Below are 16,500 nucleotides of genomic sequence, written 5' to 3'. Positions count from 1 at the left end.
TAGGCATAGAAAATGTCCCTAAAGGAGGCTAGAAAGCAGTTGCTCAGTATTTCAGTAAACATGGCTCAGCTCAGTTTATTTTCAGTGGAACCACATGGTCTTGTGGTCATTTATGCCGTTTGCCGTTTGCTGCAAAGTCGGTGCTTAATCTCTCCATGTGACCATGTTTATCCTACATTTGCCGCTTTCTGTTTTTAGTTTCTCAGTAAAGTTGAGTTCTTTGCATTAGCATGAAAGGCCAGAATTCTTTGCACCAATATCAGCTATGTGACAATTATTTTAAGAAAACATGAGGCGAATCTCATGTTTGCCCGTGTTTGTCATAAACGCGATTCTAAATCTCTCTATTTTTTATTTAGGCTGAACGTGGTGTCGACTCGCGTTGACACTATAGTCGGTGACAAGAACAAAGATGACTTACATTCTGATGGTGAAGGCATAAGTCCTCAAGGCCAATGCCTTGGTCGGCTTGGCAATCTAAAATTCAAACGTCCGTTATGTTGCTGTTGAGAAATACATAGTTGGCAAACTATGTGAAGTAACTAGTCTATAATTGTAATTAATTCTCCATCCTTACAGAGAAATACTAAATATTCAATAAATACATTTTGAGGGCGTGGTAGCCACACTAGGTCTCGATCGTTCATTTTGATCCCAAGAGTAAATTATATACGTAGTAGGTTACCTGCATCTTTATGCTTCTTTGTGTTGACAGGCAAAGAAGACACTTGTATCTGACCAGCTGATCCTGGTATAAGTGGATGGGAAACACTACAACAAAACATAAGTGAAACATAGGCTTTTATCACGCAATATGTATTACCTCAAAATACAGGGTGTACAATAATAAGAATACAAAACAATGGGTGTGGGCCAAAGCAAAATGGCGCCAGATTCAGTAACTGGGGAATCTAACATTTGGAAGAGCAGTTGCCTTATTGAATTATTCAAGAACTACATTTACTAATTTGTATTAATGGAGGAATGCCACTCAGTAAAAATATATTAGTGATTGCCTAGCTCTGCTTAGAACCACCCGCTTTTCTACTTCGCAGAAAAAACAATTAGAGGCCTTCAGAGCTCTACAAGAGAACCGTTTAAAAGTTTGGTACCGTTGATAAACGTATATGCGCTTGTTAAACGTTTGTACTGACAAATATTTTTCAAAACTAACTGCAAATCAACGACTAAAAGAAAAAAAACTAAAATAACCTTAAAATGATTGTTGCCAGATATCTGCCACTGTGAGGTACTGATCAAAAAGATGAAAAAAATTTGTTCCGTTCCTGTACAGTGCGATTACTGTTTTCGGGATCACTTAAACAAAACTGGCCAATCAGATTACAGCACACGAACATTGAATTGTAACCAAACCCGATTTAACCAGTCACGAATAGACGGAAAACAACAGTTAAAACCGAACATTTTTTAATTATTCGCTGTTTGTATCATACTGTGATCTGATTGGCCAGTTTAATAGTCGCACTGTAACTACCATACAACGCAGGCAAGCTAACCCACGTGCAGTTGGCAACTAGCGACACCATAATTGAGAAAAGTAGGAGCAAAAGCATTTAAAGTATTTTTCTTACCTTGGGACCTGTTCCATGAAAGAGAACAACTGGGAAGATGCATTTGGAATGCCGCTGGACTGGAAGCGATGCCAGAGCCAAACACAGAGCTGTTTGACTGATTCGTCAGCAGGTGGAAATGCCTTTAGAAGCCCTCTTTGCTGTCCACCAATGATATGAGAAACTGGATGAGTGTCAAGCAAGAATAGATTTCCTCTGATAGTGCCAAGGAGTACCACCACCGGGCTGCACAAATATAATGCAATGCTTAACTCTTTCTTTGCCATTGAAGATGTTGCATTTCTTAAAGCCATCGTCCCAGGACCAGAGAGTACGTGGAATTGAGTCACCAATTCTTCTGAAAACTCATACTCACTAATTCCACAATCTACTTTTCTCATGATCGCATAAGCGCCCAGAATGTCACACATTTGCTCTATGTCACGGTGTGGGTTGATTTTCTCAGGAAGCTCAATGATCACTCTTTGAGCTTCTTCGCAAATGGCAGACCAGACAGGGCCATCATCTCCCTCTATTTGTTGATGCTGAGATAGCTCATGAATTTTGTGGCCAATCATGACAGCAAGAAACGCGCGTGCATTTGTGCCATTGTTGCTTGGTGGGGAGACAACTTCTGTAAGTAAACCAGTATTAACATTTTCGGCAAAAACGTAATCGTGATGCTCCACAGCTGTGGTTTGACTAACTCGTAAATGAATATCCTTCGTTGGTAATCTTGGCTTGTCGTCTAGCACGGTCAGGACCTCTGATATATCAGGTCTGTCTTGGGCGTTAAAAATTGCGCAAGCTTCATACATTTGGTGTATGTTGTACCCATCAGTCGAGTGTTTGTGCTGATACTTCAGGGATTCGACAGGTAGTTCCCCCTTCTTCAACAGACCCTCAAGCTCCTGCATTATACTTTCGCCATGGATTCCTGCCTCTCCTAGTTCCTTTTTGTAGGGAAACATAACATCTGGATTAAGAACAAGGAACAAGGTCATCCCATACGCCCATGTATCTCCTTTCTGTAGGTCCTTTACTGTAGCTATTGACAGTTGAATATCAGGAACCAAGATCTTGGACGCCAAATATACTGGTGTTCCTCGATTAACACGCCTGGGCTGTTTATTCAGGAGTGTGTTGGTAAGCACGAGTGTGGACTTACTTTCACCAAAATCGGTAAGCTTGCATGAGGCTGGACGGTCATTCCAAGCCTTGTCAATGTCAGAGTGCTGGTTACTCATGAGCACATTCCCGGGCTTTAAGTGTCTGTGTGCTATGTCATTCGCATGAAGATATTGCAGCCCCAAGCAAATATCCCTGGAAATACCCTAGAAACGATGCTTGCTATCAAAATGATTGGAGTCGAAAATGTTGATATACGCCAAGAGCTCGTCCAGGCTGCTGACTTGGACTTGGCCGCCAAATGGTTCAAAATCAAAGTGGACATACTCTAATACCAGGACGAATGGTGAAGTTCAAATTCCTTTAAACTGCACTATATTTGGACTCTTTAATGAATGCAGTAGACAAGCTTCCTTCACAAAACCTTTCTGTTCTTCTCTATCTTGGCCGAGCAGTTTCTTTATTACATCTGTCTGCGAATTGCGATCCTTGGCAGTAAAGACAACTCCAAAAGACCCCCCGCCTACCTCCTCTTTGATGCAAAACTGTGAAAATGCAAGCACCGGTAATCCTGTACAGTCGACCTCCTTCTGTTTTGAAGGAGAGATCGTAGGGACTCGAAACGCCATACCAAAAAAACTACGGCACAGCGCTAGCGAAACATGAGCTTCTGAGTTAGCCGTATTGAAGAAAAAAAAATTCTAACTTGATGGAATGTTAAAAGTTGCCCGCAGAAATGTCATCGGCCGTGGAAAAGAAAATACCTTAACCGCATGCTGCTTTCAGTACGATTAAGAAACTGTTCGCTGTTCCATTGGACATTTTCCCTGTAATTCAAAAGTCACTGATTGCAGTAGCAACTTTGAAAGAAATGGATAAAATGTGGATCACTGAGTCATATATAGCTAGAAAAATCGATTGGACTAGTCTGTTTGCCTGACTGGATTGTCTCCACCTAAAAAGAAAATAATCAACACTTTTATCCAAACAAAGAAAACTATACGATTTTTAAAACAACCCAATTTCTAATAATAATAATAATAATAATAATAATAATAATAATAATAATAATAATAATAATAATAATAAATAGCTACATGTACAGCTTGTGGTATAATCATTATCGCATGTCTTGCTTGCCAGTAAGTCCGCCAAGTTTAAAAGTTTTCAATTGCAGTAAAATTGACAAAAAAAAAAACGTATCCCGCATAGCTTGGAAATTAATATTGCTAAAGTTCACCTTTCCTTTTGTAGGTCTTAGGTTTCCGGGTCTTAGGTTTCTAGACACCCAAACAGAGACACCAGATGATAAGGCTAAAAATTGTCATTTGTCTTCACTGCATGTAAACTGGGCTATTTGTTGCCATACACAGAAAACAATAAATTTGTATATATAAATAATATATAAATAAACAAACAAACAGAAGCTCCTTATGTGTGGGATTCTCATTAATGGTTTATTTACGATTATCCCCAAATACATCATGGCCACTATCTGACTGCATCACATACATGGCCAAAGAACAAACCTGTTAACCGAGTTCCCAATATATAGCCTTTGATGTTGACAAAAGTGATCAAACTAGACTCAAATAGCCCTTTTAGGCGACAAATTATTCAATCAGATGAAACTTCATGGGCCCTGCCAAGCCAAAAAGGACCATAACAACATTTCCTCAAAGTGCTGAGCAGTTATGAGGCTCAACCCACTCATATCTGTAATAAACAGCAATGCTTCCCTAGGCTCTAGGAATACAATATCAAGACTAACTCAACTTGTTCAAACCAGTATAACTGTTAAACATCCAGCAATTGAAAATGCCATATGTTAAATAAAATCTTGCGATAAGTATTATTTTTTTCAATACAAATTATGCAAGGTTTGAGACTCAAATAACCAGTATAGTCCCCTAACTTCTCATTTTAACATGACATACTTTACACTGAATGGTATTTAAAAGCAATGATGAAAATGACAGTTGACAACATCATAGCTACTGTGGCTTTTTATGAAAACTTTGCATGAGACTCATAAACTGTTGTTGTTGTTGTTGTTGCACTAGCAAGACTGCCATGCTCTGATTCTGCTGTTGTTGCTATTGTATTACCCTCATCATCTCCTGCATCTGGGCCTGGCCTTGTGCTGCCTGTTGTTGCTGTAGGGCCACCTGTGCCTTTTTCAGTTCTATTTCTTGCTCTCGTACCTTTTTTTCTGTCTCGTTTTTTTCCTCTGAGATATCCTACAGTCTCATGTCCACTTCTACGCCTTTGCTTAGTGCTCACTGTTTCCTCTCCCTCTTCCTGTCTTTTCTTAGTCTGGCTTACCCTTTCCATGGCAGTCTTTCTGATGTTTTCTGCCTTTTCCCTGTCTTGGGCATCTTTCTTAGCATTAACAGCATTCCTATGCTCTTCACTATCTTTCTCTTTCTCAGTGATATCTTCCAATAACTGGTCTAATTCTGACATTTGTCTTGATGCTCCGCTACCTGCCTCATCCTTTCACCTTTGAAACAGTTCAGTATGGTCTAATGTTCAGTTCAGTCAATAAATTTGCACTAATGTATGAGCTCCCTGTTCCACTGTCTAGCATGATACGTGCTTGTACACCATTAACTGGCTATCACAGTTGAATGCAGTGTTGTTTGAGAATCATTTACACCATAAAACCTGTCTGAAGGGGCGGCTGGTCCTCCCTGAGAGTGTGGTGGCAGTGTTGATTTTGAGAGTCGGTCGCAGATAGATGTGTGATGTCTGTTGTTGCACCTCCCACATCCATGAGACCTGCACTGAAAAGCTGCATGCCCAGACTTTGCGCAGTTGTAACAGGCTGTTCCTCTTTAAAAACTCTCTTCTGCTGGCGCTGTCCAGTACCTTGGTACACCCCAAACTCTGATACTGGGCTCGAAGCTCCAGATATGTTAGGATCTCGTCCTGGCAGGGTCGCCACTTTTGGTGTGGGAAAATTCCCTCCTGTGTCCCAAAACACCAAATAACTCGCGAATAAATTCTCACAAAGGTTTAATGTCTCGCAATAACAATGCGCCTCAATCTCAAAAAAGAAAACGTACCCGATTAGTTTTGGTCATATGTGGTCCTTAGCCTAATTTGCATGCATGTATTACTTCAAAATGAGGCGTCACGCAATCTGTGTAACAAAACAGTCCGAGCAGCTTGCTGTCAGTGATGCCAAATATAATTCTATCCCTAAAGATATCTTACGACATTATGGCATCAAATTCACACTTAACAGCGATTTGACAAAGTGCATTTACGTAATGATCGAACAATTCGCCAGGTTGTTGCTGTCACAAATTTAAAGGGAAGCGGTTGAAGTAAATATTCCTTCTTTGACTGCAGAAATTGCATGTAGGCGTGCAAGCAAAGATTTAAAGCCTTTCAAAAAATTCGATCTTGACACTTCTGTCCTTCTGTGAAAGTGGTTTCTTTTATCATTTTAATGTTGACGTTTTGACGTTTTTCTTAGAAAAAATATAAAATGTTCTAGGGTGTCGTTAATTTAATTTAATTTAATTTATTAACTTATATAGCGCCCTTTAACATTAGAATGATCAAAGGCGCTTGCGCTTGCGCTCGTTTGCACTCAAAATTTTGTGAAAATCTTTGCTTGGCGATCTGATGTGTACAAACTAACTCGTACGCGTAATACAGCGCATGCACTTTGAGTACCATTGTCAACAAAACTTTAGCCGCAGCTTTCTTCTTTCCCAGAAACTTGAAATCATTGATTTTCGTCTGAACACGTTTAATGAAATGTTACCGGCATTTATGGCAACAAATTGATCTCGCAAATCTATCTTGGGCAATTCAAGTCTTCAAGAAAACAAAAATGAACATAACCGACACGAGGGTAATACAAATTAAGTTATAAATATGAAGAAAGAAAATACATAAACATAATATTAATACCAATAATGATAGTAAGGAAGTGGCGGGGTAGACCGAAAAGAAACTATAAAGCTTATGCATAATTTGGCCTCCCAAATTAAGCTAAGTTACCTAGATATCATACTGATTGTTGCAACAATACTTCCAGCGGTATATCGTAGGCGCTTAGTACCAGTCCCCTCGCGGACTATTTAAATATTTCGTTTTCGCGCCAAAGTTTGTTGTTAGCCGTTGGTCTTCATGTTAATTTAGTTTCGCGACGCTTGTCCTATGTTGTTAGTTTATATATCTAGACTGTCAGGTACGTTCATGTTGTCCTTTGCCGTTTATCCTTCGTATTGCTGTTTTATTGCCTTTCGTTAGTATTATCTTGTAATTTATCGTTGCCTCAGTGTATTTATTTGTTTCTGTTCCAGAAACCACTGGTTATGATTACGTGTAATTACAGATAAGGAACTGTCATGGAAGTTTAATTAAAGTTACCGGTGCGTTCGCTACAGTTTCTGACACGGATTACGCTACTGGATCGTTTATTTGTCTGTATTTTGGTCAAATTATGTCAATGGATCCTCCGTTGGACCAGCAAGCGAGCGATGAATTCGATCATGTTGAAAGGATTCGACAACCAAGTTCACGCCTCGACGTCGAAGGTGTCACTCGCGAAAAAATGCTTTCCCTCAAGAAGAGTCGAGCGGGTCACTTGGGATATCTCAACAGGTTGTACAAAGACGTCGAATTACTGATGCAAAATTCCGAAAATTATCGTGAAGTTCGTGTGATAAGGAAAGATGTTGAAGCCGCGTTCGGTAGATGTTTACAGGCATACGAAGAATATTATCAACTCGCGATCGAGCCTGAAACGAAATCAGCGGCGCTGGATGATTATTACAGCATAATGATTAACAGAAAGGAGTTTGATGAACGTGTGGAAGAATGGCTTCGGAAAGTTGAAACGCCACCGTCCACTCATGAACAGAATTTGAACACCTCTGCTCGTCACGTCTCACCTTCACAGGTTGAATCAGGGGCCTCGAAGTCAAAGAGTTCAAAGTCGAGTTCGCGTGCAAGTGACAAATCGAAAAAGGCTAAAGCTGACTTACTTCGCCGAGAAGTGGAACTAAAGAGCCTCATGAAGCGCCAGGAAATGGAGCGAGAAATGGAGCGGCAAATTGCTGAAATGAAAACTCAGGAAGATGAACTCAAACGTTGCATCGGGTTATTAAAAGCAGAAGAAGAAATAGAGAAAGCCAAGGCGACTGATGGAGTTTACGCAGGCACCGAATACCCTAAGTCTGAGAGGAAACCAGTCTACAAAGAAGAAGTGGGTGGAAAACCCTTAGCCAGACCACCTCTTCCCCGTGAGGACCCAAATCAAGTAAGGAGAAATTATTCGAGATCGGAGGTCAACCCAAGCGCAGAGCTGTGGCACCCGGGACCTCCCCGGACCGCTGCCAGTGGTGCAAATCTCCTTGGATCGCAACAGCTGCAACAGGTTTTGGGGCAACAACACGAAGCCTTACAGATGATGGCTCATTCCCTCCAACAAGCACTTGAAATGCCGAAAAGAGAGCTCCTAACCTTTGATGGCAATCCACTGAGCTACTGGCTGTTCGTTAACAACTTTGAAGTCAACATTGCAAAAAGGGTTCGAGATGCCGAATCAAGACTCACCTACCTTATCCAGCTCTGCACTGGAAAGGCCAGAGAGGCCATCAAGAATTGTGCTATAATATCTCCACCAGAACAAGGTTACGAAAAGGCTAAAGAGATCCTCTACCATAGGTTTGGCCGGAAACATGTCATTGCGCATGTGCACATCGCGAAGATAGTGGACGGTCCTCAGTTAAGAGCTACGGATGTCGTTGGTTTGTCTGATCTATCCGTTGAGATGCAGAACTGCGCACTGACCCTCGTTCAAATGGGTTACGAAGCGGATATAAACAGCTCCGACAAACTCGTGAAGATAATGAGACGCCTCCCTGTTCACTTGCAGTCTAAGTGGGCTGACACCGCTGGCCAGCTGACCTTGCGAGGAGTTGAGCCGATGTTCTCGCATTTGGCGAAGTTCGTGGAGGAAAGAGCTATGTTGGCCAACACAATGTATGGAGAATTCGTGGGTTCATCTCCAGAGAAAGAGTGACGTGTTAAGCAGCAATCAAAGGAGAAAACCGCTGACCACCGAAGCAAAGGGAAGAGCTTTGCAACGCAAATTGGAACCAGAGATGGATCTCATCCAAACGTTACTTCTCCCGTTTCCAGTTGTCCTCTGTGTTCTGGTCAACACTGGCTAGCGAAGTGTGAACGTATGAAAGTGATGACCCCAGGAGAGAGGAAAAGTTTCGTCAGACAGGCAGGGCTGTGTGATAATTGTTTTGGAAGAGGTCATATAGCCATAAATTGTGGAAGCAAGATGAAATGCCAAGTGAATGGTTGTGGCTGGAAACATCACACCATGTTGCATCTTCAGAGGAAGAACAATGATGGTAACACCCCTCCTAACAAAGCAGCAGCCACCCCTGATGCGAATAGTGTCAGTATCGATATCGTCAGGGGGGCCGGAGAGTCTGGTCGTTGCAGTGCCACAGAGTCTGGGAAGAAGAATGTTTGCTTAAGGATTGTTCCAGTCGTTGTGAAGGGACAGGGCCAGAAGGGTGAAATTGTGACAAATGCCTTGCTCGACCCAGGATCAGACGTGTCGTTATGTGATGTTGGCCTGTTGGAGAAACTTGGCGTGTCTGGTCTTCCAAAGGAATTCACGCTAACAACCGTTAACGGGGCATGTGATTGTCAAAATGGACTCGAGGTCTCTCTGGTGGCAAGGGGAATTAACCTGCATGAAGAAATCACGCTAAGTAGGGTCTGGGCTGTAGACCCTTTACGTCTGCCTCAAGGGGTGCTCCCACAAAGGAAGATACTGATAAGTGGTCTCATCTCAAGGGGATACATTTTCCCAGAATTCAGTGTGACAAAGTGTCGTTACTCATCGGCTGTGACGTTCCTGAAGCTCACTGGCTGTGCGACCAGAGGCGCGGTAGGCGTGGTCAACCTTATGCTGTATGCACCCCTCTCGGATGGACTCTCATGGGACCTTTGAATTCATGCACAAACAATTGTTTCAGTGTGAACTTTGTTCGCCATGATGATGCAATGCTTCACCAGCAAATGGAGAGAATGTTTAGGAATGACTTTAACGAGCCTATTGTAGCCTCAAAGACTGCGATGTCCGTAGAAGACCGTAGAGCCTTGGCGCAAATGGAAGCTTCCATGAAGATCGTGAATGGTCACTATCAACTGGGGTTACCGTGGAGAAAGAAGTCTGTATGCCTTCCAAACAGTCGAGAATTTGCCATGAAGAGACTGAACAACCTAAAGAAACGCTTTCAGCGCGATCCACACCTGTTTGAGAAGTACAAGGAAACAATTGACTGTTACATCTCAAGTGGTTATGCAAGGCAAGTGCCCCATGAAGAACTAGAAGTTAATGAAGATACACCAGTCTGGTACCTGCCCCATCATCCAGTTTTCCATCCACAAAAGCCAGGAAAGGTTAGAGTTGTCTTTGATTGCGCGGCCAAGTTCAAGGGCACATCGCTGAACGATCAGCTGTTGCAGGGACCAGACTTGACGAATGGACTTGTTGGTGTCCTCATACGCTTCCGTCAAGAACCGGTTGCAGTGGTGGTCGATATAGAAGGCATGTTCCACCAAGTTCGTGTGGCCCCTGAAGACTGTCATGCGTTGAGATTCCTTTGGTGGCCCAATGGTCATTTGACAGAAGAGCCGGTCGATCACCAAATGCTTGTACACTTGTTTGGTGCCACGTCATCGCCTAGTTGCGCAAGTTTTAGCCTAAAGAGGACGGCTTTGGATAATCAAGGCGAGTTCGATTCCGAAACTATCGAGACCGTCAGTCGGAACTTTTATGTGGATGACTGCTTAAAGTCCATGGCTACCACAGAGGAAGCAGTACGACTCTCCAGCCAGTTGCGAGAATTGCTGTCTAGAGGAGGGTTCCGCCTGACCAAGTGGATAAGTAACGACAGGAACCTAATCGCTTCGGTACCAATGACGGAGAGAGCACCCTCAGTTGTCAACCTTGACTTGGATGATCTTCCTACAGAACGGACATTGGGTGTCCAGTGGGACATGGAGACAGACAGCTTCAGTTTCCGAATTTTGGACCAGGAAAAGGCCCCAACCCGCAGAGGAATATTGTCGGTCGTTAGCTCGATGTATGACCCCCTGGGGTTTGTGGCGCCAGTAATCCTTCATGCAAAGAGCCTACTTCAGAGCTTGTGTAACCAGAAATATGGATGGGATGAAGAAATATCGAAAGAGGATTACGTGACTTGGCGAGGATGGCTACGAGAACTAAACAGTTTAAGAACATTATCAGTACCTAGATGTTTCAAGCCTTTAGGGTTTAGCGCAGTTGCCAGAGTTGAGCTACACCATTTCTCCGACGCATCAGAATCTGGTTACGGTGCTGTGTCGTATCTACGAATTGTTGATGACGAAGGCGTCGGTCACTGTTCCTTTGTCCTTGGTAAATCCCGCGTAGCGCCCCTTAAAGTGATGTCTATACCACGTCTTGAGTTAACAGCTGCTGTGGTTGCGGTGAAGCTAAACTGCCTAATTCGAAACGAGCTTGAGTACCCCATAGATGACACCATCTTCTGGACAGATTCCACCGTGGTTCTACAGTACATTCGTAACGAGTCAAGAAGATTTCAAACGTTTGTCGCTAACAGAGTCGCCATGATCCACGAGGAGTCTACCCCCAAACAGTGGAGACACGTCAACACTGAGTCTAACCCTGCAGATGTGGCCTCTAGAGGAGCGAAAGGTTCAGAGCTGGACAAAGTGGATCTCTGGCTTCATGGTCCAATGTTCCTACAAAAGGATGAAGCTTCTTGGCCCGAACAACCCTTGCACTTGCCGGATTTGTCTGGAGACGACAACGACATAAAGAAACCAACAGGTCGTGCGAATTTAATTGCCAGCGGAAAGGGGATAGAGTTGCTGTTTTCCCACTATTCGTCTTGGGACAGTCTACGTAAGGCAATTGCCTGGATGGCAAGATTTAAGAAGTATATGTTGAGTCGAAAGCCTGAAGCTCAACATCATGTCCCCAGAGGGCCTCTGACTGTACCGGAAGTTATTGACACCGAGAAAGACATTGTCAAAGTTGTTCAGAATGAAGCCTTCCCGAAAGAAATAGATGCGCTTAACGAAACAGCACCAGGAAGCAGGAAGAAGTGCTTACCACGTACAAGCCCAGTACGTGATCTAAACCCTTATGTGTCGGATGGAATATTAAGAGTAGGAGGACGCCTCGAGAATGCTTCAGTCTCCTTTGAAGTTAAACACCCTATTATTCTGCCAAGCAGCCACCACGTGACCAACTTAATAATTCAGAACTGTCATCGCCAACAGGGACATTCCGGTCCTGCTCATGTCCTGGCTGCTATTAGACAGAAATTTTGGATACTGCGAGGGCTTTCTGCGGTACGTAAAGTATTGGCAAGATGCATCGATTGTCGCAAACGGAATGCTCGTCCTGGTGAACAGATTATGGCCCCTCTCCCAGCTGCGAGAGTGGCTCCTTTCGACCCACCGTTCACACACGTGGGAGTGGACTACTTTGGTCCTCTGTTTGTGAAGCAAGGACGGAGTGAGTTGAAACGCTATGGTTGCTTGTTCACATGTCTTACCATGAGGGCGGTGCACATTGAAGTCGCGCACTCTTTAGAGGCAGACTCTTTTATCTGCGCATATCAGCGTTTTGTCAGTCGTCGGGGCGGGCCTCGAGCAATGCACAGCGATAATAGAACCAACTTCACCGGCGCGGAACGAGAGCTGAGAGAAGCATTTGAGCGCCTTGATCAGAAGCGTGTGTGTAACCGACTTAGGAAGGACGACATCCAGTGGTTTTTTAACCCGCCAGAAGCCAGTCACCAAGGAGGAATTTGGGAGCGCATGATAAGGTCCGTACGGAAGATCCTCGCCGCCCTGCTAAAAGAGCATGGGATCAACGACAAAACACTGTCAACCCTTTTGTGCGAGGTGGAGAAGATCCTCAATGATCGACCATTGACTCCCCTTAGTGACCACCCGGACGATCCAGAACCGTTGACGCCCAATAAGCTGTTGCTCCTCAAGTCTAACAGCAGCCTACCTCTAGATGTCTTCACAGACCAAGACAAGTACAGCAAGCGTTGGCGCCAAGCACAGTGTCTGGCTAATGCATTCTGGAAAAGGTGGGTGAAGGATTACTTGCCCGTGCTTCAGAGGAGACAGAAATGGTACTTCCCTCGCCGTAATTTCGCTATTGGCGATTTAGTCCTGGTCATTGATGAGAAAGCGTCACGAGGGCGCTGGCCGATGGGTCTTGTCGAGGAGGTCTTCCCAGACAGCAATGGCCATGTCCGTAGCGTGAAAGTGAAGACGGCATCATCCGTGTGTAAACGAGACATCAGAAAGTTGTGTCTGCTTGAAGGAGTTCAATTTTCAGAGACTTGATTTCAAGTGTTACCTGTGGAGAACTTTGAGCTTATGAACTTATGAACTGCGTAATATGAACTGTGTATTATAGGTAGTTTGTTGCTTTAAGTTAGAATTAGCCCGGGTTACTAATTCGGGGCCGGGATGTTGCAACAATACTTCCAGCGGTATATCGTAGGCGCTTAGTACCAGTCCCCTCGCGGACTATTTAAATATTTCGTTTTCGCGCCAATGAAACTTTCTTAATTTTAATTTAGACAGTCATTATTTATTTTTTTTTACTTAACTTATTACACATTAATTATTGGTATATCTTTAAATTATATTCTGTAAATATATACTAATCAACTGCACTACCCGCCTAGATTAGCCTATGCTATTTGCGGGTTAGTGCATTCTTGCCTTACCTTCGTGAAAAATGTGCTTTAATAAATTGAATTGAATTGAGTTTGTTGTTAGCCGTTGGTCTTCATGTTAATTTAGTTTCGCGACGCTTGTCCTATGTTGTTAGTTTATATATCCAGACTGTCAGGTACGTTCATGTTGTCCTTTGCCGTTTATCCTTCGTATTGCTGTTTTATTGCCTTTCGTTAGTATTATCTTGTAATTTATCGTTGCCTCAGTGTATTTATTTGTTTCTGTTCGAGAAACCACTGGTTATGATTACGTGTAATTACAGATAAGGAACTGTCATGGAAGTTTAATTAAAGTTACCGGTGCGTTCGCTACACTGATATTAGTTACGTTATGGCGGAAAGTCGTTAATAAAACAACAGCTAAAAATATGTTACTTGTAGTTTTTGATAATTTTATTATTAGTCCTCTCGTCACAAATGTCGAGCATGCGTAGTTGTGCTATGTGTCACATTTCTGACACATGAAAACAGACTTTACCAGATGTTCTCTCCTGAAGAGTGAGAAGATCTGGGTACGAGATTACCATATCACTTTCATCTGTTGCGTGCTGTTTTAGTTGCCCTCGTGTAAGTGGCCCTATTAGTCTCCCTAAATTTTATACAAACATTAGTTTGATATAGAATATAGATGAAAGTCAAAAACATTAGTTTGTTAGAGAGACTGCAGGGGATTATCTCCAAACATGGATCATTTGCCATTACAGGGTTTTATATTTCATATGGTAGACGCAATAATCCTTCTCTTCTGTAATAGTTTGTTGTAATCTGGAGGAAGTGGGCCCATTTCTATCATCTTGATACTTGCATGCTTCTGAAAAAGAATAAGGACAATCCCATGCTTCGTTAGCCTGGAGAACAATTGAGAAATGCACGGGAAGAAAGTGTTTTCACTCCTTCGGAAGTGGACAAGTCATTCGAGGCTTCTTTTATAAACTGAAGAGCTTTGAAACAGTTCAACATATCACCAAACGTGGGTATGTATGCAGTGATTGGATCTTGTTAGATTTACCTTGTAACTGGCCCACAATTGTTTCTGTAGAGACTGTACCAGAACGGTGGGGTGAGCACAATGAAGGGACAAGTCTTTGAAATGAAGAAACAAAGCCACGCAATGCAGAGAGGCAGCAGAGAAAGTCAGTTCAGCTGTTGTGTACGCCCCATAACTAAGAAAATGTCCTCTTTTTTCTTTGATTTTTGCAGCATGAGCAACAGCATGCAACCTAATTTTTTTAGTTCTAGATGCTTTCGTAGACACAAATCTTTGAATTACTTCTGGTGAACCAAAGTCAGCTTTATAGAACGGTTAAGGTTCAGTGAAATGATACGCAGCAATAATGTAAAAGCATGTGGCCGCAGAACCTTTGACATAGCTTTCCAGCAGTTCAGCAACACGTAGAGAAAAAAATCCTATTAGCTGTATCTGGTCGCTGATCGAAAAAGTTAATGAGTCTTGAGCAGAAAATGGAACAGTTTCTCCTTGTTTTATACAGATTTTCATCAGTTCATGTAAATAATTTATTTTAGCAACCATAGACCAGTGCTGTCTTTGTTGGAAAAACCACAAGACAAAACCGTAGCCACTGAAGATGTTTATTAATCTGTCACACTAAACGTACACTCAAATTCCAGTTGTTTTCACTCACTTGCCTCCAACGTTTGCCATAAATGTCACTCTGATCGAATTCACCTGGGGTCAAATCATGTCCACCACGAAGCAATAACAAACAGTTCGGTGTCAACGGTCCCTCATCCTTTGGGTCATCTGATCAGCCGTTAATGGTCGACCATTAACAATCGACTCCAGCTTGCAGAATAGGGTTGATAAACGTTCATCATCTACAAACTGCTCCTTGAGGATAACATTGAGCACCATTCTTAATTGTCTGGATCTGTCTTTCCCATATTCCAGCCATATGGGAAGCTGCAGGCAGGTTAAATTCCCACTAAATTTCTTCCTGCACAAAATGGCATTTCAGCTTACTGTCATCCTTACAGCTCGGCATTGAATCCCATCCAGAAACGGTTCCAAAATATAAATCAGGCTCTTCTTCACAACAAGCTTTCTTGATCTGAGAGCTTTCACTTCTTCTCCGAAACATATTTGTTGAACAAACCGGATGATAGCTGTCTCTGCAACTTGCAGCTCTGATGGATCTAGGGAATAAGTTGTCATTGAAGGCACCTGTTCCGCACTTTTCATCTTCTCTCTTAGCCAATTCTTGAAGAGAAGTAACCAAGCCATACCCCTTTTCAGATGATGCCAGCGGGAATAGCTCTCTAAGAATTGGGTCACAGGGTCTGTTAGTTCCTGTTCTGTATCTGCTATGGACGGGCTGTGTTTCCCTGCTTTCTTAGCATTGCACTCGACGTCTGCAAGGAAGCACTTGACTCGTTTCTTCACTTCCTGCTTACCAGGCACTTTAGTTGAGTTGGCTGGCCAAGCGGACTCATCTTGCGACAGGAACACTGGACCCTGCCTCCAACGATCACTGGAAATCATATTTAACCCACTCAATCCTCTGGACAAATCGTCTGCAGGATTCTCTTTAGTGCCAATCTTCCTGCACTGTCTTGGCATTGACCCATCATGTATGACAGACAAACGGCTCACCACAAAGGTCTGAAACCTCTTACTTCGACTGTAAATGTATTGTAGGACAATCATACTGTCAGTCCAGAATACAGACTCTTGGATCTCCAAAGTGAGTTCATGGCACAACATTCGATCCCTTCTCACAGCAATCACAGCGGCAGATAGTTCCAGTCTTGGAATGGTCATCTGCCTAATTGGAGCCAAACTGGACTTCCCAAATAACAGAGTGCAATGAATTTTTCCCTCCACATTTACTGCACGGAAATAGGCAACATAACCGTAGGCCGATAAAGAAGCGTCACAAAAGTGATGCAGTTGACATTTCACCAGTCTTCCAAAATCACCAAACAGCATTCGACTTTGAACTGCCCCTAAAGTGGGA

At 43.0% G+C, this 16,500-nt stretch overlaps 2 protein-coding genes and 1 pseudogene across 2 annotated transcripts; 1 reads left to right on the top strand and 2 right to left on the bottom strand.

Moving 5' to 3' along the window:
• Positions 1-4,693: 4,693 nt before the first annotated feature.
• LOC146460056 (uncharacterized) lies at positions 4,694-5,785 on the bottom strand (annotated as a pseudogene).
• Positions 5,786-9,752: 3,967 nt separating this feature from the next.
• Positions 9,753-13,127, top strand: LOC146460055 (uncharacterized). The gene has a single exon (XM_085088783.1). The coding sequence runs from the start codon at positions 9,753-9,755 to the stop codon at positions 13,125-13,127; it is 3,375 nt and encodes a 1,124-aa protein (XP_084944909.1).
• A 2,370-nt stretch (positions 13,128-15,497) lies between these two features.
• On the bottom strand, positions 15,498-16,472 carry LOC146460054 (uncharacterized). Its single transcript, XM_085088782.1, has one exon. The coding sequence runs from the start codon at positions 16,470-16,472 to the stop codon at positions 15,498-15,500; it is 975 nt and encodes a 324-aa protein (XP_084944908.1).
• Between the last annotated feature and the right edge of the window lie 28 nt (positions 16,473-16,500).

This window comes from Pavona decussata, unplaced genomic scaffold (genome assembly GCF_977016875.1).
Source record: "Pavona decussata unplaced genomic scaffold, jaPavDecu1.1 SCAFFOLD_215, whole genome shotgun sequence".
Lineage (NCBI taxonomy): Eukaryota > Metazoa > Cnidaria > Anthozoa > Scleractinia > Agariciidae > Pavona > Pavona decussata.
Note: the sequence above shows the minus strand (reverse complement) of the source record. Positions and strands in the feature narration are given on the sequence as shown.